Raw genomic sequence first — 24,458 nt, 5'->3', positions numbered from 1 at the left:
TGACTGAGCCACCCAGGTACCCTTAGACCTTTATCTTTGCTCAGGACTGCAGCGTCCACTCCCCTGTTAGACTCCAAAAGTCTCCTGATGACTTCTGAGTATTGATTCTGATTCGCGGTTCATGGCCCAGTTTAGGTTAAAGCCTGAACCTGTCATAAAGGGACTTGGGTTTTGAATCTCTCTGTCCCCAGTTAGCATCTCCGCCACATTTTCTGCGGAGCACCACACCACCTTCATTCCCCTCCCGCTAATAGTTCCTTTTAAGGAAAACGGGGTAACCACACTAGAGGAAGATCACTACTATAGATCACAGACCCAAGAGTAACCTACATAACAAACCTCGATGAGGAGCTGTACACTTCCCCTCCAGAGCTGGTCTGGATATTAAAGTATCTGTGAGAAAATGAGCACAAATGGAACCACCACCCATTTCCCCACCAGAAACTCTGGTCAAGAATCTCACTGACTTAACACACGTTCAACAAACATCTTCTAAGTAACTGCAACATGCAAGACAGTGAGCCTGCAAAGACGAGCGAGACAAAGGCGCATCCTCACACGGAGCAGCTTGCGTTATCCCCTGAGGGAGACAGACATGTAAAACACAGAAACTGAACTCTAATGTAAAGGGCGCACATCCAAAGGTGTGGACACAGTGCTGGAGAAGCATGGAGAATTTTGCTTCTAACTTAGCCCAGGGAAGTTTGCTGGAGAAAGAAGTAGGAAAGTGCATTCTGGGTAGAGGGCACAGTCAAAGATCCAGTGTTATGAGAGGGCAGGATGCATTCAAGAAACCATGAAAAGCTGTGAGGCTAGGGTATAGATAATAGTACGGACAATAATGAAGATAATAATAGTAATGACAAACATACAGTCATCCAGGGACTGTTCTGAGCCTCTTGTATACTGCGTCGTCCAACCTTCCCAAAGCCTGTTAGACAGTTACGCGTAGGATTCCAGTTTTATAGATACACAACTGAGACACTGAGAGATGAAGTAACTTGACGAAGGTCACACAGCTAGCAAGGGGCAGGGTCAAGATTAGAACTCTGGCCCTGGAGCATGCCCTTAACCACTTTTATCAAGCCACCTGTAATAGATATGAGTGTGGAGGAGTCCCCTGCGATAAGGACACCTGGAATGTTATCTTGGGACAATTATGCTAAGCTCAGGCAAAGGAGATTCCACAGAAATATTTAAGCAATGGCATCCACATGAGGCAACGGCAAAGTGAAAGGTGGTCAGCAGAGGGACAGGAGTTAGGAGACTCTTGCGAGAGATGAAATGTCTGAACAAAGGGGTGGTTGCAGCTGAAAGACATTTCTGAGGGGGAAGCAACAAGCTGATAAATGATTCGCCATAGAGTATAGAAGGAGTCATCAAGAGTGACACCCCAGTTTCTGGTTTGGGAGGTTTGTTGGAGAGTGAAGGGCATACGGGAGGCAGAGAAGACTGAAATCTGAGAGAAGGTTAATGAGTTCCACTTTGAACGTGTGGATTTGGGAAAACCGAGGGACACCCCGGCACATACGTATGTACTTTAAACAGCTCTAAATCTAGGTCTGGAACTTGGCAACAGAGTTTGGGATATGCTGATCCGTGGGAGTGCCCATTCAGGGTAAGCTTTGGTGTTCAAATAACAGTTTCTGAAACAGGACGCGTGGGCAGACAAGGAGGGGGTGAACTACTGAAAGCACCCGAAAGGACACAGAGGCTGGAAGAGAACCAGAAGAGAAGGTGCCAAGGGACCAAACAGGAGAGAGCTTCCGTGAGCGAACAAGGGGCGATGGTGAAAAATCCCAGAGACACCGCCAGGAGGATGAGGGCCGAAGGGTTTTTAATGCAATCTAGCAATGAGGAGAAATTCCAGAAGAGTAAGTCAGAGCAGAAGCCTGACTAAATTGGGTTGAAAAGCAAACAGGAAGTGAAGAATAGAGAGGGTATTTTTCAGAGTTTGGTGATGAAAGAGAAGCGAATATCTGGAAGGAGGGATAGAGTTGAGAGAAGAGATTTAATTCCCCTCAGTGACCCACGGATACCTGAATTCTGCTATTATTAACACCCCCCCAGGATGTTTTATTACCCTCTCCATTCCCTTGTATTGACTTTATTTTAAAATGTTCTGTAAAGTAAAGTATTCCCAGAATCTTTTTAGAAGCAGGCGAGGCACAAATAATCAACGGATGTTGCTCAACTGCCACGAGCTTCCTCCCAGCAGACTGGGCCCCCGGAAGCCGTTCTTCAAGGGCTTCGGGCATGCCCCTGGGGACAGAAGGAAGCCCAGGGCCAAGGAAATAATCACCTTTTCCTGGTGGTTTTTCTATACCCACCAGTAAAACTGAGAGCAGACTTTTAAGAATTCACTCCCTTTGTGGTTCACTTTGGTATAAGTGTTTTCTGATACGGTGACAACTCAGAATATAGAGACGAAACCCTTAACTTTTTTCATCACTGCTTTTAATCCTGTCGCCAAATCTCCCTTACCCATCTCAACATTTTAAATAGAACCTGTAAGTTTCTAGACTCTGATTGTTGAAACATGCCCCCATCTAGGATCTTCTCCCTAGTTCGAAGTGCATGCTCTCCATCACAGGGGGCTCCAGGCTGGGGCTCCTTCAGGAAGAGCAGGTGAGAGAAGCCACCAACAGCCTAAGACCAGAGCAGGGGTTCCTCACTGCTTCTGAGTCATAGACCTCACTGGACACCTGATGAAAAGTATGGAGCCTTCCCCTAACCCCTACACAAATACCTATTTCCACTCAGTGTCAGAGGCTTCAAGTCCCCCTGAATCTTATCCCAGGTTAAGGACTCTAGGCATAGAGTATCTTTTTAGTCAAAAAATGAAAATTAATATCAGACAGCAGTCCACAGACTGATTTTTTAAAAACTTCCAAGCAGATAATTTGGCAATACTTAACCAAAGAACTAATTTTTTTAAAAATCTATATGCCAGCAACTCTGTTTCAAGGAGATTCATACAAAGTAAATAACTAAGGGTTGGGGGGCGGATTTAATCGCAGTATATGTATAACAGGTAAAAATCTAGAATAAGCCCAAATGTCCAGCAATTAGAACTGGTTAAAGTACAAAACATCTCATTTACCCCAAAGATACATAGTGAAGAGAAGGGCCATATGCACCCCAATGTTCATAGCAGCATTGTCCACAATAGCTAAATCGTGGAAGGAGCCGAGATGCCCTTCAACAGATGACTGGATTAAGAAGATGTGGTCCATATATACAATGGAATATTACTCAGCCATCAAAAAGAGCGATTTCTCAACATTTGCTGCAACATGGACGGCACTGGAGGAGATAATGCTAAGTGAAATAAGTCAAGCAGAGAAAGACAATTATCATATGGTTTCTCTCATCTATGGAACATAAGAACTAGGAAGATCAGTAGGGGAAGAAAGGGATAAAGAAAGGGGGGTAATCAGAAGGGGGAATGAAGCATGAGAGACTATGGACTCTGAGAAACAAACTGTGGGCTTCAGAGGGAAGGGGAGGTGGGGGAATGGGATAGGCTGGTGATGGGTATTAAGGAGGGCACGTATTGCATGGTGCACTGGGTGCTACATACAAGTAATGAATAATGGAACTTGACATCAAAAACTAGGGATGTACTGTATGGTGACTAACATAATATAATAAAAAAATATTATTAAAAAAAAGTACAATACATCTCAAATAAAGTTTCTCCCACATGTTCCTGGGGGCTGAAAGGGGAGATATTCTCCTTGCCCTTCTGCTATTTTCAGATTGGCTTTCCTCCTCCCTTCTTCTGAAGAAGCGCACGCCAGATGACTAGCCCCCTCCCAGTAGTGCTCCCTAGCAACCTCCTGCTCACTCACTATTCCTGCCTCGCTGAGCACTCAGCATGTGCTTCCCTCTCTTCCTCTCTGTAACACCACTCTCGCCCTCACTGCTGGGTGCTTCCACATCCAGCCGATACTCTCCCAGCCTCTCAGCTTCTTAAACTCCTCACCTCCTACTACTTTTTCTCCTGTCATGGCGCTCTGCGAAACCCTGGCATCAAACCAGTAACCGCACCATCACTGGAAGTCTCACTTCCAGGTGCTGTATTCTCTGACCAGCTCATTCTTTCCACTCTGACACTTATGCCTTTACTCTAATATTTCACCCACTGGGATCCCCCATTCATGAACCTTACTGCCACTTTTCCACACCTCCTTACCGCCTGCGACTCCCCCTTCCCTTCTTACCCAGCTTAGATGTCAGGGCCCATCCCGCCACCTACTACTCCCTTGCAATGACTAGTCACTCTCTTCCCTTCTCTCCCTCTGTGTGGCTCACCTGGGAACACCTCAACTGTGTAAAAATCCAGTTCTCCACCTGCCCCAAGCCCGCACTGAAGTGGCTGCACGTTGCTGAGAAAATCACACAAGTGTAGTGACGGACCTCACTTAGAGTAACTGAACACAAGCCTCACACGGACATAGCAGGGACCAGCAATCCTACCCCTGTAGACGGCTTGCAGGAATATCACCTCCCCAGAAGCTTTCCTGATTACCTGAGCTCATGTAACCACTCTCCCTCCCATCTTCAGCCTTTCGCTGTGCAATTTTCCTCATAATTAAGGACGCTCTGAACTCCTGATAGTAACTTGCTTACATCTTTATCGTCTTCTTTCCTCAGCCAGAAGAGGAGCTGCTTCTGAACAAGGACTCTGCTCATTCACCACCGAATCCCTAGCCTCGGGAGCAGCACCTGCCTCACTTTGGCTGATAAATAAAGGACAGGGACACACGGTGAATGCGCAACCACTTCCTACCTGGATGGCCCTCAGGCAAGTGAGCCTCGGGCACTCTGGATTCTCACGGGAGGATAAAGGTCCCTCACAGGGCTGCTTTGAGGCGACACAGAGAAAACGATAACAAGGCAACAACGAGAATACCGACCGCTAACATTAACTGAGCTCTCTAGCCAGGCTTAGCCCTTTGCAACCGTATTTTGGGATAATACAGTCATCCGCATTTTATAAATAAGGAAACTAAGACCTGCGGAGTTTGACTTCTCCATCACCCTAGAGGCAATAAATGGCAGAGCGGGATTCACATCGCAGACGACTGACTTAGAATCCATGTTCCTAACGAAAATTCTATACCCAGCACATAGTAAACGCTCAATAAAAAAAAGTCATAATTGCTAGTTATTATCGTAGGACGTGGCCAGGACACAACAGGATGTCCAAAATTCCACCACCAGAGAGCAACCAAACCTATGCTTAGAAATGGTAACCTTTGGGGCGCCTGGGTGGCGCAGTCATTAAGCGTCTGCCTTTGGCTCAGGGCGTTATCCCGGCATTATGGGCTCGAGCCCCACATCAGGCTCCTCCACTGGGAGCCTGCTTCTTCCTCTCCCACTCCCCCTGCTTGTGTTCCCTTTCTCGCTGGCTGTCTCTATCTCTGTCAAATAAATAAATAAAATCTTTAAAAAAAAAAAAAGAAAAAGAAAAAAGAAATGGTAACCTTTATAACTCATTTGATCAAAACATCTCCGTGTCCTATGAAAGCACGTGGAGCACAAGACTCTGGAGAGATGTATGGTGACATCAGATCATTTGCTGTTTGTATCGTCTGTGCAAGCCCAGGTTTTATTGGCACAGAAAGAAAAGGTCATAAGGGTGCTGGGAGGGTGAGAAAGTGGTGGTCCCAAAGTGAAAGAAAAACAAAGCATTGAGACCCTGGCCTGAGGCCAAAGATACCCTTTCCCCACAAGACCGCCCTGCCTAGGGCCAGCCCCGGCTCTGCAGCCTCTGCCTCCCACACCGCTGGTAGCCGCTCGGAGCTTCTGATGCCTCTCACAGGAGGTCAGAGTCATCAACCAGCTAGAGTTGGTTTCACTTTTGGAGAAATAACATGCAAGGACCACTTAACATATTTACCATTCATCTGAGGCCTTCGTTCAACTGGAAACACTCTGTCTGCTCTGCTTCTGTTTATTCTACTCACTGGACCTTTCCACGTACTGGGCAAGTTTTCCTTCTTCCTGTATTTGACCTTGCTGGGCTCTCCAAACCTAGAGTTCAACCACTCTTTGTGGATTAGAATAGTCTTTTGCACTGTTCTATAAGCATATAGACACTCTGCCAAGCGACATCTCTCTTCCCCTCAACAGTTCTGCTTACCTTCCGTCGAAGCCTTTCTAGATCCATCCCATGGGGGCTGGGCATTTGAGTCACTGCTCCAGAGCCTTCAGCATTATCCCCATGTTCCTAAACACTTGGCCTCTCCATGGTATCCCTGTACAGTTCATGGGCAGCTGATGTTTTTGCCTACCCTGCATCCCTACACTCTCATTTAATAACAGCTGCCTTAAATCATAGCAGAGAGATGGGGGCAGAAACTATTTGGAAGTTTTGTTGACAGCTGCTTCCTGAATGGACCGTTCTTCCTCTTAGATCTCAGAAGCTGTCAGGTGGTTCCTGCCTATCCAACAGCTTCGGGTTCTAGAAGCAGCCTGCTCCCCAAACTTCTATGAGTGTGCTGGAGTTTCAGTGGACCAGTGCCTTTCTTCTGCTTCTCCTTGTTATCTGCTCTCACTGTGTGGTTTTTCCCACTCCACTCAGTCAGGGCAGGAATCTCCTCTTTTGCTTTCAGCAAGTGTTTGAGAACCTACTTCAGGACATGACCAAGAAGAAGAGCCAAGTAGGTTCTCAATTCAGCAAACTTCCTCTTTAAAGATTAAATAAAATGAACAATTAAATATTCTTCTAGAATCATTTTTTAAATTTTTTTTAAAAAGATTTTATTTATTTATTTGTCAGAGAGAGTGAAGGAGAGAGAGAGAGCACAAGCAGTGGGAGCGGCAGGCAGAGGGAGAAGCAGACTCCTGCTGAGCGGGGAGCCCGATGTGGGATTCGCAAGACCTGAGCCAAAGGCAGCCGCTTAACAGACTGAGCCACCCAGGCGTCCCTCAAATCAGTTTTTATAAAATGTTCTAAAAAGACTGGGAATAACAGATGAGCTCTCTGATATCAAGATAGTCCAAAAAAAAAAAAAAAATACCCATAAGGAAACATTAAGAATGTGAAGTCCCAGCTTTCAAAAAAAAAGAAAGAAACTGAAGAATGAGATTTACTGCATTTCATTTGCTTATTCCTTTTACCCAGTGTTATTGTAAGAATTAAATAAAATAATGAATGTAAAGTGAATAGCATGGTGCTGGGCACATGGTAAATGTATAATAAATGTTGTTATTAATCTGGTTCAAACTTAGGGTGAAACTGATAAAGTGTCCAAGGTTAACCAACTTAAAACTTTTCAAGTATTAAAGGATAGCTATTTTTAAAGATAAAATCATGACTTTCATACAAATATAAGATGAATGCACATCAAAGATTTTATTTAAATACCTAATTTTTTTTAGAAGATGTATTTATTGAGAGAGAGTGCAAGCAGGGGGTGGGGCCGAGGGAGAGGAGGAGAGGGAGGGAGGGAGGAAGGGGAGGGGAGAGAGAGAGAAGCAGATTCCTTGCTGAGCATGGAGCCTGACGTGGGGCTCGATCCTACAACCCCAAGATCGCAACCTGATCTGAAACCAAGAGTCCGACACTCGGCTGACTGAGCCACTTAGGCACCCCTTAACTACCTAATTAACAAAAGAAGCAGGAAGATGTTACAACTGGCTCAAGGTGAACTGAAAGAGCAGATCTCCACCAAGATCTACAACACCTGTATCTATCTATCTGTGCCATGGAATGAATTTACAAGTGAAGGCAAAACTGGCTTTTACTAGATCTGTCGATGCCCCTAAAAGCAAATTCATTTGCATATCTATAGACAAACTCATTTACATGGATATCAGTTATCTACAATGCAGAGAGTTTTAAAATAGCTCTAAGACAAGGAAAGGTATAAATCCCACAGAATCTGGTAGCCCAGAAGGATGTGATCTAGGCATGGTTTTCCAGGGAAGATGTCCATAATCTTTTTCATCTGTATCAAAGTCTTTTATAATTTTTTCTTTATATATGGATCTTAAACGGAAGAGTTTTGCTGAATTAAACTCATTCTCCTCTATTTAACATAACCTGATTATAACATAATACATTTCAATTACGAAGCGTTTAGATAATAAAGAGGAAAATGAAAATCCCCATACTCCTATCACTAAGAGAGAACAACTATTAATACTTGAAGTGTATTCATCCATGATGAGGGAACAGAAGGCAAGCTGAGGACAAAGCAGAAACTGACACCCTGCAACCCCCCCCCCCAAAGGGATGTATGTGACATTCCTCAGGCACTCCTGGGTGCCCTAAAGGACAAAGAAATAGTTAACCTATAGATACCACAATCCTGCAAGACATAAGTCTCCCTCAGTTTACAAATGTCTTAGCAGTTTATAAAGAACGAAGCATTTCTACCAATAACCTAGCTTCCGGAAGGGAACATAAATACAATTAAATGTCCTTATAATCTGCAGCCTCCAGGAAGTTCCCAACCATCTTAATGTTAACGCCTTGCTAGAGGGAAAAACAACCTTAACTTGACGATGGCAAGGCCTCCGGTATCCTGTGAATCTTCTTTAACATATGAAAGTATTTTCTCAACCTCCCTTTTTCCTTTCCTCCCCCAACCCCATGGTCTGTAATCAGCCACCCCTCACAACGCGGGGCAGCAGCTCTTTCTGCCCACAGGTTCTGTCCCCGTGCTTTAATAAACCACCAATTCTGCACCAAAGACGCCTCAAGAATTCTTTCTTGGTCGTGGGCTCCGGACTCCACCCCACTGAACCTCACTTATATTCCCCAACCTCATCAATCCAGTTGTTTCTATGTGTATGTGTGAGCATGTATGTGTATACACTAACTGTTTTCAATCAGTTTTAACAAACTTTGTTCTGGGAAGTTATATATATGTATATATTGATACATATATACATATTAATAGTATATACCAATTTATAACCCACTTTCCTCCTTTATTGAATGAACATTTTTCCTTATCATCATTATTTTTAGTTATAAAATATTCCATTACATGGAAAAACCATAATTCATTTAATTAATCCACCAATATTAGAAATTTAGCTTGCAACTAAGTTTTAGTTATTATAAATAAAATAATGCGATTCTCTTCTGATAACCTTTCTCTTGCAATGGTACCAGCTTTCTTGAAAAAGCCAAACATGTCACATAGCATCAGTTTCCAAAGGGTGTTGGGATCCCTAGCATACTCGATCTTCCTCTGCTTAGTTAATTGGCCTACCTATTGCATCAGTGGCAGACTGGGAATTAGAATTGCCAGCTACCTGAAACCGCCCTTTGTTCTTGGCATTTTCCTGACGCACATCATAAAGATTTAGGCATATCTGAAGTTTAAAATCTAAACTAAGATCATCGTGAGCTTTGACACTCAAGACCATTTCATTGAAAATGATACTGTCAATCCAGATACTTTTTAATTCTATTATTTTTTAAAGATTTTATTTATTTAAAAGAGAGAGAGTGAGGGAGAGAGAACACAAGCAGGGAGAAGCAGAGGGAGAGGGAGAAGCAGACTCCCCAGTGAGCAGGGAGCCCGACCGCGGGGATGGGACTCCAGGATCATGACTGGAGCCGAAGGCAGATGCTTAACCGACTGAGCCACCCAGGTGCCCCAATCCAGATACTTAAAAAAAATTTTTTTTTATTAAGTAGTCTCTATGCCCAGTGTGTGGCTTAAACTCAGTACCCTGATGTCAAGAGTAGCACGCTCTACTGACTAAGCCAACCAGGCACCCCAATCCAACATGTTCATAAGGAAAAATGCATTTAAGGCTGAGTTTCTTAGAATGAAGGGTCTGAGGAAACAGAGAAATATAGCTTTCAGCTAGGTAACAAATTGCCACAACTTTTCTTGATTTTTCAGACCTTGATTTTTTCAATGCAAGATTGCACTTAATTAGAATTGATAGGGGTGCCTGGCTGGCTCAGTAGGTTAAATGGCCAGCTCAGGTCTTGATGTCTGAGTTGTGAGATCCAGCCCCACGTCGGGCTCCGTGCCAGCAATGGAATCTGCTTAAGATTCTTTCTCTCCCTCGGGGCACCTGGGTGGCTCAGTCGTTGGGCGTCTGCCTTCGGCTTGGGGCATGATCCCGGCGTTCTGGGATCGAGCCCCGCATCAGGCTCCTCTGCTGAGAGCCTGCTTCTTCCTCTCCCACTCCCCCTCCTTGTGCTCCCTCTCTCGCTGGCTGTCTCTCTCTGTCAAATAAATAAATAAAATCTTAAAAAAAAAAAAAGATTCTTTCTCTCTCTCTCCCTTGGCCTCTTCCCTCTCTCTCCCTCTCTAAAACAGAAGAAAACGAAACAGAACTGATACATCACCAGGAGCATGACATTCAACAACTGTCCATCCTCATGAGAATATCATATCTAGTTTTGAGGTCCTCATTCTAAGGGATATTTGAGAAAGGAATCACCAAGATCGAAGGGAAAGACTTCAAAGCCCTACAAGCTACCATTTAAAAGAGGTGGTTGTTGGGCTGGGCATATGGTAGGTGTTTAATATTTGCTGAATAGTGGAGGTAATAAGAAATTGACAAGAAGCTGTGTGGTTTTCAGGGGCAAGGGAATCACTTAAGCTAGTGCCTCTATTTTTTTATTTCTGAGGAGAAATGACTGCTCCCTCATGAAAAGAAAGGCTTAATATGGAGAAACAGAGTTTGGTTTAAGCTAAGAAAATTACTATTAAAATAATAATCAGATATTAGCAAGTTGCAGAGAAGACTCGTGGAAACTGTATCCCTAGAGATGTCTGAAAATAAGACAGTGAGAGTCTAGGAATACTACAGGTATAACAGAGCTTCCAAAAACCAGAAGAGACCAGATTAACTTTTTAGCGCTTCACCAGCTCTAGAAGGAAATCAAGTAGATTTTATGCTTTTATAAAATGAATCGATGGTTTCCCTAAAATAAAGCATATGTAACTGTAGCTTTGAGCTTGCTACCCACTGCTAGAATGAAAGTTGCATAGAATATAAAATCAGGCGATAACAATCGAGCTCCGTTTGTGTGCCTGTGTCGACACACTGATTTGGCCAGTGTCAAGAGACCAAATATCCAATGGAATGGATCACAGCAGAGATAATGTGATAATTCCGTCTTACATTTCTTCTTGTCACTTCTGGCAAAATCCAAGCCACAGGAACCACCATATTGTATTGATTCCTTCTGATGGTGACCCAGAATCTCACTACTTCTTCAGTGTGATCACTCTGTATTTGGTACTATTTGGTGTTGGGTCAATTCCATTCAACCTTGTAACATCTGGAATTTGTCAGGCACTCTGCTAGTCACAAGAATGCCAAAAGCACCTCTCAATATGCTGCGAACTGCCCTCTGGATTCTGCGAAGAAACAGGTCTGCCCTCAATTCTCCTACTTCCTCCTGGGAAATACCTTTGAAATGTGTAAAAGCTATGGTCACAGTTCCCTTCACGTGGAAGTCCAAGTGTGGCTGATGAAGAACCAAAGCGGCACTGAAGTCTCCAACGGCGAGTCCTTGCTGACATTCTCAACAGACTCACCATGAGAATATCAGCCCCACTAAATATGAAAACCTTTACTGCCCGCTCAGATTTTTAGAAGGAAGATAATCTGTTGTAACCATGTCCTATGTCATGCCTCTCCCTTGGGGAAAAAGCACTCATTCTTGTAGTATGCATGTCCCTTCAAAAACAAATCATTCTTCAGTTGCACATTTTTAAAGTGTTGTGAGGAACACCTGGGTGGCTCAGTCAGTTAAGCGTCTGCCTTGGGTTCAGATCATGATCCTGGGGTCCTGGGATCGAGTTCCGCTTGGGCTCCCTGCTCAGCGGGGAGTCTGCCTTTCCCTCTGCCTCCCCGTGCATGGGCTCGTGCTCTCTCTCTCTCAAATAAACAAATAAAATCTTAAAAACACACACACACACAAAGTGTTGTGAAAAACAAAAATAGGAAGGGGGAGGTGTTCCTTTGCTGTTTTATATTTAACTATACTCAGAGAAAAACTGTCCTAATAAAATCTTACATCTTTCTTGTGCTATATTCAGTAACTTTAGAGACAAGACAAACCTGCACTTTTTGAAACGTAGGGGATTAGAAGAAATATAACCTAGCGTGGGACAGAGAAAAACACTAAGAACATAGATATGCTGACCCCGTGATTCTTTTAACCAAGCTTAGAAGATGGAAATCCTGTGTTTTTTTAAATCACTACCATTGATTTTTGCTACAAACAGAGCAAATAAACCTCCACTTCCAATTTTAGGCCAGTTAGTACAATAGCATTTCTTCCAAGGCCAAGTTTACGTGAATTCCAAAAAGGTGAAACAGTGATCGCAAGCAGAGCCATTTCTCAGAAGCAGGAAGTGCATGTTGGAAACTGGCCTCTTACCTTCGAAGAACTGCTGCAGGGCCTCATTTTCCCCTAACACATCCATCCTGGGGTCCTAGTAATATTTCCTCCCGGAACAAGTGTTCTCAGAGCTCGGGAAGCTAGTGCTGTCCTCTCGACTTGAAGCTTATGAATGCCCTTGAAAAATCTTCATTTTCTTTTTATTGGAGCGAAGCCTATATTCTGCCAACAAATTGTGTCCAGAAAGATGGTTAGGTTCTCAAAATGATTATAAAGCCAGGATATGTGACCATGCAGAAAAAAAAAAATTCATGAAGAGGGAAGTGGTAACAAATCCATCCGTCTTCCTGTAGGGAACTGTTTCTACTCTGCTTTTCGTCTTTGTTTTAAGGACCTTTGTCCTTGGTGACACATGTAATTACATAAATGGGCAATAAATACATAGTCTTATCTCTTATTTGTCCTTTTACACCAATATATTTATATCTCCCCCTCTATCAACCAGATCAATTTAGCCATCACCAGGCAAATATACAGAGTTTGTGTGTGTTTTTTACTTAGAGAAAGGGGGCATATCAATATAACCATTTTTATAGACACTTTGAATAGCAGATAATTTAAACGGGCTTGTGCTAATGAAAAGTGAGGATTTGTAAAGTATTTCCAAATTTAATTACAGTGGAAACTTAAATTCCTTTGATACACACCTATCTCCTCCAGGTTTTATTTTCTTTGAAAATAGAAAGTATGAGAAGCCCCTCTAATGAGCAACAAAACTGTATTTGATTCAGTAACTCTTACAACTGAGTATATATGGTTCACTATTAGCTGGTTTCGCTCTTCAATATAAAAGTTTTGCTTTCCTGCTCAACTATTAATTTACTTAATAATCGCCTAAGAATACAATTAGGAAATTAAATTGTCTCTTTTAGTCCCTTCCTTTTCTCTTTTCCCCCAACTTTTTATCTTGAAAGTTTTTAATCTATAGAAAAGCTGCAAGGATAGTACCATGAAATAAATACCCACTTACTCTTCATCCAGATTTACTAATTACAAATATTTCCCCACTTTTGCTTTTTCTCTCTTGCTATATACATTCTTGGCTGAGCTGTTTGAAAATAAGTTGCTGACATCTTGACATTTCACCCAGAAATAATTCTGTATATGTCTCCTAACAAATAAGGACATTCTCCCTCATAATCACAGTATTATTATATCTAAGAAATGTAATATAAAATTAATACTAATATTTCATTAGTATTAACCCCACTGTCCCCAAAATCTCTTTTACGACTTTTTGTTTTCTAATCAAAAATCTAATGAATGTTCGTGCATTGCCTTTGGTTATGTCTTTTAGAGATATAGAACACTCTTGTCATTTTTAGTTCTTTGGCTTTTTATGACATTGACACTTTTTTAACAATCCAGGCCCATTGTCTTATAGAATATCCCACATTCTGGATTTGTCTGATTGCTTCATTATTGTTAGAATTAGCATAGGTGATGTGGTATGCTTCCTAATAAGTATTTTTTTTTAATTTTTTTTTATTATATTATGTTAGTCACCATACAGTACATCCCTGGTTTCTGATGTAAAGTTCGATGATTCATTAGTTTCCCTAATAAGTATTCTAAAACCTCACACATATAAACTGTTCCTCGAAAACAAGCAAGGTAGTTCTATATTGGAAAAAAAGAGAGAGAGAGAGAGAGGCTTAAAATCTTACTTTGAAGGTCGCCTTGGGCTCCAGACCTTGAAGGACAAGTCATCAAGTTGCTTAAAGAAATAAATTTTCTAATTTTTTTTTTTTCCAGTTCAACTTGGGTTAAGCTCTCTGCTGGGTGCAGGAAGGAAAAAGATGAGTAAATAATGGTCTTGCCCTCCCCAGGTTTAAATGCAGGGCATGCGAAAAACGCAAGTAACTTTAACTCAAGGCAGACTCTGATAAGGCTGGGAGAAAACATCTCAAGAGAACAGAGGAAGTAAAGATTTATTTAATCTAGGGGGTGTCATTGAGAGCTGAAACTGGAAGAGACTCAAACAACAAGTACGTGTATGCAGGAATGGCTGTGGCGGTGTGTGCTTCATGGAGAGAAAAGGTGGCAAATAGTCCGAAGAAGGATTTGGGCTGCATCTGATCCCATGCATATTTATACTCTCTGTTGATGACTGCTATTTAGGTAGTGGTCATGCACGATGTAATTAAATCTAACTGTTGGAATGTGCTGGTTAGGGCGGTAACTAAAGTTAGACCAGTCATAAAGCCTGAAAATGGTATAGAATCCAAAATTGGCTACTGATTGGATGTACAGAGCAAGGAAGAGGTCAAGTGGTATTTTTAAGTATATGCCTTTAGGTGCAATATGAATTAAGATGCTGAAAACATGTAGCCCAGGGCTCAATCTAGACTCCAAGAGAAGTTCCCAGCCACGTTTTCTGGAGGCCGTTGGAAGTTAAGTCATCACGCTGTATTCGCTGCCAAATGATGATAGAGGATCCTATCCAACAGTTCACCCAGACACCTCACGTTCTCAGCAGCAGAGTAATGAGAGAGTGGAAACATAATAGGGAAAGAAATTAGACTGCAGGTAATGGGCTGAGAAGCAAAGGTTAGAGTAGGGTCCCAAGCTCCAACACTTACCAGGCCAGGCAGATAAGTGAGTTCAATGGGTCAACATAAGCAAAAACCAACCATGTAAGCATATTGATAACTGACAAGTGCCCCTTTACTCTTGATGTCAGGAAGACAGGGGTGGTGGGGCATAGAGCAAACAGAGGCTACAGGCCCTGCTAAAGGGTGGAGTTACCCAGCAGGTATAATCACTTAACTTCCTCCAAGAATGTGAATTCAGTGTTGTCAAAGAGGCCAATTTTAAAAGTGAAGCTAGAAATGCAGATTTTAATTTTAAATCTCGTTTTTAAATGATGCAACTAATTTGTTCAGAAACAACTCAAAGGTAAAAATAAACCAAAACATTGTCAAGGACAAATACCACATAAGTGAAAATGGGATTCAGCCCACAGGACTGCAGTTTGCAGCCTCCGGGTGAGAGGCTAACCTGTAACAACCAACATGGTTTGAGGAAGGTAAAGAGAATCTAGAAGAAAGTTGTTGGAAGGCCTGGAAAATATAGCTGTGTTAATTAATGAGTCCAGAACACACAGCTGAAGGCACAATCCAGCTGGTGACAATGGGGGTTTAAGGTTTCTCCCTCTCAGAGAATAACAAATAACCACCCATACTTCCCTGATCATGGTCTTTGTCTCTAGTATCTCCTAATTCTATTGGGCACCCCCATTTTGCAGAGATCTGGTGGAGATCCATTTCTTGAGCAGTGATCTAAGGTAGCCATGGTTTAGATGTTTGGGTACTGACGTTTCCTAGAGAACTCCAACAATAAATAGGTAAAGGCTGAGCTGCTCTGGTTACACCTGGTGCTGTGGTTCAAGTTGGGAATGTAATGACAGGGATTTCGTCTCTCTCAATTCTGTCCCTGAGATCTACAGCTCCAGAATTCTCGTACTCATACCACAGTCCCACCTCTTGCCGTTAGATTATAGGTGGATTTGTACTTCCTAGAGAGCTGCTGTTAGGGGTTCTACTCTTCTCTATATTTCAGCAGCTTTGCTCATTTGTGGTATTGAAATGGTTTTATTTTAGTTTTTAAAAGATGCTGGCTTGGACTGAGTGGTAGTGGTGGACGTGGAGGGAAGTGGAGAGACCCAAAGTATGTTTTGCAGAGTTGATGTGACTTGCTGATGGACTGGATTGGAGGTGGTGGTGACAGAAACCAAGAACAAGCCCTAGACTGTTGCGTAAGCAACTGAGCTAATGTTGGGTTTGAGATGCCCATTAGAAATCCAAGCGCAGGGGCTGACAGGCAAATGGATACCAGAGCCCGAAGTTATGGAAGGGATGTCAGAGTTGGACATGTAGAGTTATATGCAAATGGTGCTTGGTTTTCAAAGCCAGGGGCCCAGATGAGATGATATAAAGAATATTTAGATAAAGAGAAGGGGGCCCAGGGCAAAACTCTAGGGATTCCAGTATTTAAAAGCTAAGAAAGAGCCAGCTAGAGTTGTGACCAAAGCTGTCACAGAAAACCTCAAATTCCCCACCGTGGCTTACTAAGACCTACATTGTCTGATCCATGCCTCCCTCTCCAGCTTTCTCTTACCAAACTCCCTGGCACCAACTATACACTCAGTCTTTCTGCCGTTTTTCAAGTTCATTTCTTCCTTAGGGGCCGTATGCCAGCTTTGAGTTCTCTTGCTGCTTGCCTCCCTTCACAAGCCTGGGTCTGGTCAGAGCCCAACCTGAAAATGTGGCCTTTCCTGACCACCCAGTCTGAAGGACTTATCCATTCCCCTTCTAGCCCATTACCCCATCTTAAGTATCTCTAAAGCATTTATCTTTTAGTATTTCTTTTTGTCCATTTCTCAGGGAACTGCGAGCTCCACAAGACTGACCTCACCTGTCTTGCTCACTGCTCTATCTTTGGCACCGACAGCAGCACCTGGCACACACAAGACCCAAAAATGTGTGAATGAGGAGGAGGAATTCTGTCTAGAAGTTCTGCACAAAAATTAACAGACACTGCTGGGCCCTTATGTGTCTATATAAAGACAAGAAACTTAGTTGTCTGTTGAGATGGTAATTGTACTGCATTCCATGAAAAAAATAAAGAACTATTTTTCTAGCACAGAAGTTAGACACAAATATAAATTCATACTGCTTTGACCTGTCTTAAACATTTTGTCAAAATTACTGAGGGAAAAACACAACAAAGAAAACCTTTAAAAACAAAGTTTCTGAGTAAGAGCAGACCCATATAAGACTCTGGCTGCATGAAACAAAAACACACAGCATTCACATGGTCGTGCTGCTAAGTGGATAGGTGGGTGGTTGCCACTTCAGGTCTGAGACCCAATGCTCAGAAACCAAACCTTTGCTAGGGCGCCTGGGTGGCTCAGTCGTTAAGCATCTGCCTTCGGCTCAGGGCATGATCCCGGGGTTCTGGGATCAAGCCCCACATCGCACTCCCTGCTCCACCAGAAGCCTGCTTCTTCCTCTCTCACTCCCCCTGCTTGTGTTGCCCCTCTCGCTGGCTGTCAAATAAATAAATAAAATCTTAAAAAAAAAAAAGAAACCAAACCTTTGTTCTTCCAGTGTAAATGCTGAGCTAAACGTTGTGGATTGTTCTAGAGCTGGGAGAGACAAGAGAGAGTACTTGATTTAGCCTTCGTTGAGGAGGTCAGAGAGGAGTGGTGACCTGCCTAACCAATCAGTGTTGGGAACCACCCCTGGAGGATGCAGTTCTCCTGAGCAACTCCTGATCCAACTTCTCTCCATCAGGCCAGGCTCTCTCCTCAACTCTGAACCTATTTATAGAAATTCATCAAAGAGTCTTTTCTTCTTTTTTAGAATTGGTAGTCTATGCAATTAAATTCTGTCCAGAAATACTCTCCTGAGCCAAGGTTAATCAGCACACTAATGATTCCATCTCCTTTGCCTCGCCATTTCTACTAGCTCCTCTGTAGTCAGTCTTCTTTGCAGGCTGTTTCCCTGTCATGGTTACATAGGGCCCAGTGCCATACTTCTCCATCTCCAAAGTATCCCTAAAGCTCCTATTTGGTCCCAGGGCTAAACTACTCCCAAATATATCACCTAGCCTGACCTTATTGTTGAAGTTGAACCTGTATATCAATACCTACTTAACATCTCCATTTTGATGCTTAATGTGCATCTCAAACTCAACGTGGAAAACACTGAGTTCTTGTATCTCTTCCACACTTACATAATTTGAACCTATCCCAGATCTCCCCATCTCAATAAATGCAGTAATAGCTCAAGCCAAAAGCCTAGGATTCAGACCTGACTTCTCTCCTTCTCTCTCTCCCAAATCCAATTCATCAGCAGGTTCTGTTCTGCTCTTTGGTTGTGAATGCAGGAGCATTGGACTAATCATAACCCTTGGTTCATAACACACCACCAATGGTCTGCGCACAATCGTCCTCATTCATATACGCACTCTTCATGACAAGTGAACCCATCATCCAACCCAGGGACTAGAACATCCACAATGACTTATACATATGCTCCTCCCAGTTCTCTCCCTTTTCCTTCCTCCTCCATACCAGAGGTAACCCTAACCTGAACTGTGGGTTTATCACTATTTGGATTTTTAAAAAATAGTTTTATCTATACACACACACACACACACACACAATTGTTCAGTTTTAGTTTTTGAACTTTATGAGAAAAGTATCATACGGTCTTCTGAGCATTTTGCTTTTCCACTCAGTCTATGTTCTATTCAGCTGCTGTGCTGCATGTAGCTGCTGTTCGTTCACTTTGCCCACCACGTGATAGTCCCCTATGTGAGCGCATAACGCTTTACCCTCCTGTTAGATGGACATGTGGATCTTTTCCAAAACATTCTTAGAGACGTATTTTGCGGCACTTCGTGCAAGTATTTCTCTTGAGTATATGCCTACAAGCTGAGCTGGTGGGCTGTGGGGAATGTCCAACTTTTCAAATGAATGTTTTCTCACAGTAGATATACCAATTGACCCTTCCATGAACAATTTATGAGTAATCCTATTGAAATTCTCTGACTTCATTGGGCTTAATTTTTGCTAGTTGAATTTAAACCTGTCACTGTGGTCTTGATTTGTTCCCCTGTTAATAAATGAAGACCCATTTAATAGTTTATTAGCCTGCATGCACTTCCAACTCTGTGGAGGACCTGCTCCAGCCATTTCCCGTTTTTTGTTTTTTTTTTATTTGTAGAATTTCTGTATATATTCTTGATACTAATCTATTATTGGTTATGAGTTTTGCAAATATCTTCTCATAGCTTGTAGTTTGGCTTTAACATGCCTTTTGATGGACAGAAGTTCTAAATTAACAATTTATAACGTAGCGCAACTTTCATGGTTATCTTTTATGGTTTCTTTTGCTTTCAGTTCAAGAAGTTCTTAGAAGCAGATCAGGAAGGTATCCACCTATATTTTCAAAATATATTTCACCTATAATTTCAACTGTATTTTCTACATCAGAAGTTCTACAGTTTCAGGACATTTAAACAAGAGTTTTTGTGTGTGTATGGTGTAAGGAAAAGATACAATTTCATATGTTCCTTTGTCTTTGTCAGCTCCATTTAATGATTAATCCAATCATTGACCTACCTGTCATCTCTGTCAACATGAGATTTACAAATACGTGTGGATCTACTTTGGAGCTCTCTCTCCATTGGCCATTTTCTCTATTTCTGCACTGTGTCCCTCCTTCTTAAATACTTCAGCTTCATGAAAAGTCCTTCTGGCAGGATGAACGCTTCTTCCTTTCTTGTTCTTCAGAAGTGCTTCAGTCATTCTTCATCCTTGACTCCGCCACATAAATTTGATCAATTTGCCAATTCCAGCAGATTTGGGGATTTGGTTTGGAGATGCACTAAATCTACACATTCATTTAAAAAAAAATAATGTCCTACTCATGAACATAGATCACTCTAGTCCTCTTCAATATTTCCTTTAGTAAAGTTTTATAACTTCCTCTCCATAGATCTGACACATCTTTGGTTAGATTCATTACAAGGTACTTCAGAATTCTTTTTGCAATTGTTTGGTGTCTTTCTAAAAATCTTATTTTTTAACTGTGGCTGTATGTAAGTACAATTCACAAATATATATTGATCCTGTATTTAGCCACCTTACTAAACTCTCCAATTATGTCTAATAATTTGATGGAAGACTTTATTTTCTATGTAGACAATCATACCATAAGGAGTTTTATTTTTTCCTTCCCAATCACTGTATCTTTATTTTCCTCATCTTGCTGCACTAACATTTACAATATAATTTTTATTTAATACAAATGAGTACAGTAATCATCTTTGTTCCACTGTTGACTTTAAAGAAAATGTTTCTAACATTTCCCACCTTAGGATGGTGTTTACTGTAAGATTTTTTAAGCTATCCTTTATCAAGATGAAAAGATTACTAAACGTTTTTCTACAGCTATTGATCAGATGGTTTTTCACTTTTATTCTGTAAATGTGAATTAGATTTATAAATATACCATTTAAAAATATTTTTAAGTAATCTCTACACCCATTGTGGGGCTCAAACTCATGACCCTGAGATCAAGAATTTCATGCTCTACTGACTGGACCAGTCAGATGCCCCTCTAATATACCATTTTTGCATTCCTGGGATAAATGCCACTTGGTCAGTGTGTTACATTGTCTGTTTTTGCATATCTACCAATGACAAAATGGACCTGTAATCTTTCTTTCTTATACTGACTGTCCCAATCTGGTTTTACTATCAAAGTTATATTGGTTTTTGATGTATGAAACATAGTAATTCTATTCCTCAGAAGAATACATATAATTCGTTCTTTAAAGTTTGTTAAAGTCATTTTTTTTTTAAAGATTTTATTTATTTGACAGAGAGACAGCCAGTGAGAGAGGGAACACAAGCAGGGGGAGTGGGAGAGGAAGAAGCAGGCTCCTAGTGGAAGAGCCCGATGTGGGGCTCAATCCCAGAACACCGGGATCACGCCCTGAGCCGAAGGCAGATGCTTAATGACTGCGCCACCCAGGCGCCCCAAAGTTTGTTAAAGTCATTTATGCCTAGAGTTTTGTGACAAGATTTTTAACTACTCCTCTCCTTGAATAGTAATAGTACTGCTCAGGCTTCTGATTTCTTTTTAATCAAAATACATTTTCTAGGAATTTTGCCATTTTGTCTAAATTTTCAAACATATTGGGATGTTGTTCATAATATTCATGTTTAATATCTGCAGTATCTATACTGACATACCCTTTTTCACTCCTGGTATGGTTATTTGTGTATTTTCTCTTTTTCTCCGTGACAGAAATTTGTGTCCATTGTGTTCATCTTTTCAGTCAACACACGACTTTGTTGATCCTCTATTGCATCCGTTTTCTATTTCTGTTCTTATCTCCTTCCTTTACTTTTATCTTGTCCTGTAACTTAAATGAACACTTAGCTCATTTTAAAAACATGTAAACATTTAAAGCTGTAACACCCAGTGCTTATCACATCACCCAATTATGCAACTGATAAATTACTGATCACTACATCTGAAACCAATGATGTACTATATATTGGCTAATTGAATTTAAATTAAAAAAATATTTAAAGCTACAAAATTTCCTTTGCAATACTTTCTTTTTTTAATTGAAACACAAGTGACATTAGTTTCAGGTGTACAGCATAGTAATTGGACAATTCCATATATTATGTAATGCTCACCACAGTATAGTCACTGTCACCAAAGTTATAATATTGACTATATTCTCTATGCTGTAACTGGAACTTTGTACCTCTTAATCCCCCTCACCTATTTTGTCTTAATCCCCCTCACCTATTTTGTCTGATGCCCACTCCCTTCCTCTCTAGCAACCACCAGTTTATTCTCTGTATATGAGTTTGTTTCTGTTCGTTCGTTTTTTAGATTCCACATTTAAGTGAAATTATATGGTATTTGTCTTTCTCACACTTATTTCACCCTGCATATTTATAATATCCACTAGGCTCCATCCATGTTGTTGCAAATGGCAAGATTTCATTCTTTTTGATGGCTAATATTCCATTGTGTGTGCGTGCACACACGTGCACACATCACATCCTCTTTATCCATTCATCTATTGATGGGACACTAGGGCTGCTTCCGTAATTTGGCTATTGTAAATAATGCTGCAATAAACATAGAGGTATTAGGGTGCATATATCTTTTTGAAGCAGCGTTTTCATTTATTTTGGGTAAATACCCAGTAGTGAAATTATTCTGTTATTTTTCATAGCAGCTGCACCAATTTATATCCCCACCAAGAGCACATGAGGGTTCCCCTTCTCTACATCCTTGTCAACACTGTATCTTGTCTTTTTGATACTAGCCATTCTGACTGGTGTAAAGTACCATTTCATTGTGGTTTTGCTTTGTATTTCCCTGATGATTAGTGACATTGAGCATCTTCTCATGTGTCTGTTGAGCATCTATATGTCGTCTTTGGAAAAATGTCTATTCAGGACCTCTGCCCATTTTTAATGAGATTAGTTTTTTAATGTTGAGTTGTAGGAGTTCCTTATGTATTTCACATTTGGTATTATTAGTCAGCCCTAGTATTTTTATATTTCTTCAATTATTATTATTATTAATTTTCTTACTAAGTCTTCTTGGTGAACTCAATTTTAGCATTAGATAGCACCCATCTCTATCCCTAATAATGCTTATGTTTTAATGCCTGTTTTGTCAGATAGTAGTAAAACTACACTAGCTTTCTTTTGGTATTTTCCTTTTTCCAGGCTTTTATTTCAACCCTTCCACGTCCTTATGCTTGGTGTATAAATATATGATTTCCATATCACACTATTCATTTCTCTACTTGACCTTTTTTTCTTTGGTCCTTCACATTTAATTGGTATCTCTCTCTTCCATCTAACAAGCAAGACTGGAACTTTAATTACCCTCACAATCTCTGGTCTCCTCCCACTGCCACTGTTAATTAAAGAATTCTAATTCTAGATTGTTATATAATTTTCTTTAGCCTTACCTTTATTCTTTTAAAGTCATCCACAAACTCCATAAGTATCTCTTTTTTCCCCCATATCTCTTGCAGCATCTCTCGGATTTGTTTCTCTTCATACTTACTTTCTCCAAAAGTGTTTTAAATTTGCATTTTTGGGTGGAAAATTTTCTGAAGTTTTGAAAGTCTGAGAACATATTTATTATGCCTTCACATTTGAATAACTATTTATCAGGACATAAAATTCTAGTTTCAAAGTTCTTTTCATGTTCAATTTCAGATTCCTGAGCTGGGCATGGTAGTGATGGTTTCTACCACACCATACCATTCTCAAATATCCTTTTCTCTGAAGATTCCCACCCATCCTGGTGACTGAATCTTCTACAGGTAAGGTTGACCAATCTCTGAAGACAGGATTGAAAACAATGCCATCTTCAGAAAACTAGGTCTCTCATACACTGTTGCTGTAAAAATAAATTTGTTCAACTTCTGTAGAGAGCAATTTGGCAAAGCAGATCAAATATTTTAAAATACACATATACCTTGACCCAACAATTTTACTTCTAGGCAAGTCTACACGAAGGAGACAACCCAACAATGTGCAAAGAAGTACGCATAAGAATATTCGTCACAGCATTATGATATGAAAAAAAATTTTAAAGCTAATTTCCAAACCAATTATATTAACATCCTATACTCAAAACCATGTAGTGATTAAACACATGTAGAAAAAATATTTAAGTTAAAGAAGAAAGTCTACTTTTTTTTCACAAATATGCATATGTAGGTAGAAAATATCTGAAAGCTGAAAGGCTCTTCTTCAGAAATACTAACAGTAGCATTCTCTAGATGGAGAGATTGATTTCTTCTTTTTGTCTTCTTTAAATAAAATCCTTCTTTGAAGTCCAATCTAAAAAACAGACAAAAATAGAGCCATTCTTGTGGGGGGACAGAGCCGATCCTGTCTGCTTAGCCTTCTTCCTTGCCCCTCACAGGCTGCTGTGCAGTTTGAAAACTACGTTTTCAATACGTTCTGCTTACCCTACATGCCATGTCAGAGCTAGAAGAGAAAGCAAAAACATATTCAATCTAACGTTGATGTATTTCTTTATTTATTTAGCTTTTTTTTTTGCAACTATAAATTACAATCACTAGTACACCTGTAATTCTTCACAGTGTGTTCAACTAAAGAGTAAGCAAACACAGCATAGGTCAATTTAAAAGAAATCACAGTACTTCTCAGTGTAATCTGCAAAAGAGGGAAAAAGTCTTGGGCCCACTCCTTGGAAATAAATATCAAGTAACCATAAAAATATTCAGCCATCTTCCAGGTATTCAGGGAGGTTCACGCATGGTCCCAGGCAGAGCATCAGAGTTCCTCTTTGAAATATCCCAGCTTTGCCAAGGACATCTCTTTTCTCAACTGCATAACTTCCCAAAACATCTGATCAACTATACAAATAGAAAAGGAGACATGTAAATCATAAAATATCATCTTAATTATTTTTTAGCTGTATCACTGAAAATTTAACATTAACTGAAATGCCAACTGGGC

At 40.9% G+C, this 24,458-nt stretch overlaps 2 protein-coding genes across 2 annotated transcripts in view; both read right to left on the bottom strand.

Moving 5' to 3' along the window:
• The window catches only part of MYRFL (myelin regulatory factor like), a 113,942-nt gene extending 101,514 nt beyond the window's left edge, over positions 1 to 12,428 (bottom strand). Inside the window, exon 1 of the mRNA XM_040637808.1 lies at positions 12,383 to 12,428. Within this exon, the coding sequence (XP_040493742.1) occupies positions 12,383 to 12,428 (46 nt within the window). The remainder of the gene's footprint in view (positions 1 to 12,382) is intronic.
• An 11,565-nt stretch (positions 12,429 to 23,993) lies between these two features.
• The window catches only part of LOC103656880 (RAB3A interacting protein), a 42,698-nt gene continuing 42,233 nt past the window's right edge, over positions 23,994 to 24,458 (bottom strand). Inside the window, exon 11 of the mRNA XM_040637256.1 lies at positions 23,994 to 24,355. Within this exon, the coding sequence (XP_040493190.1) occupies positions 24,273 to 24,355 (83 nt within the window). The 3' untranslated portion in view covers positions 23,994 to 24,272. The remainder of the gene's footprint in view (positions 24,356 to 24,458) is intronic.

Source organism: Ursus maritimus, unplaced genomic scaffold (genome assembly GCF_017311325.1).
Source record: "Ursus maritimus isolate PB19 unplaced genomic scaffold, ASM1731132v1 scaffold_21, whole genome shotgun sequence".
NCBI lineage: Eukaryota > Metazoa > Chordata > Mammalia > Carnivora > Ursidae > Ursus > Ursus maritimus.
The sequence above is the reverse complement of the archived record's forward strand: the minus strand, read 5'-3'. Positions and strand labels throughout refer to the sequence as shown.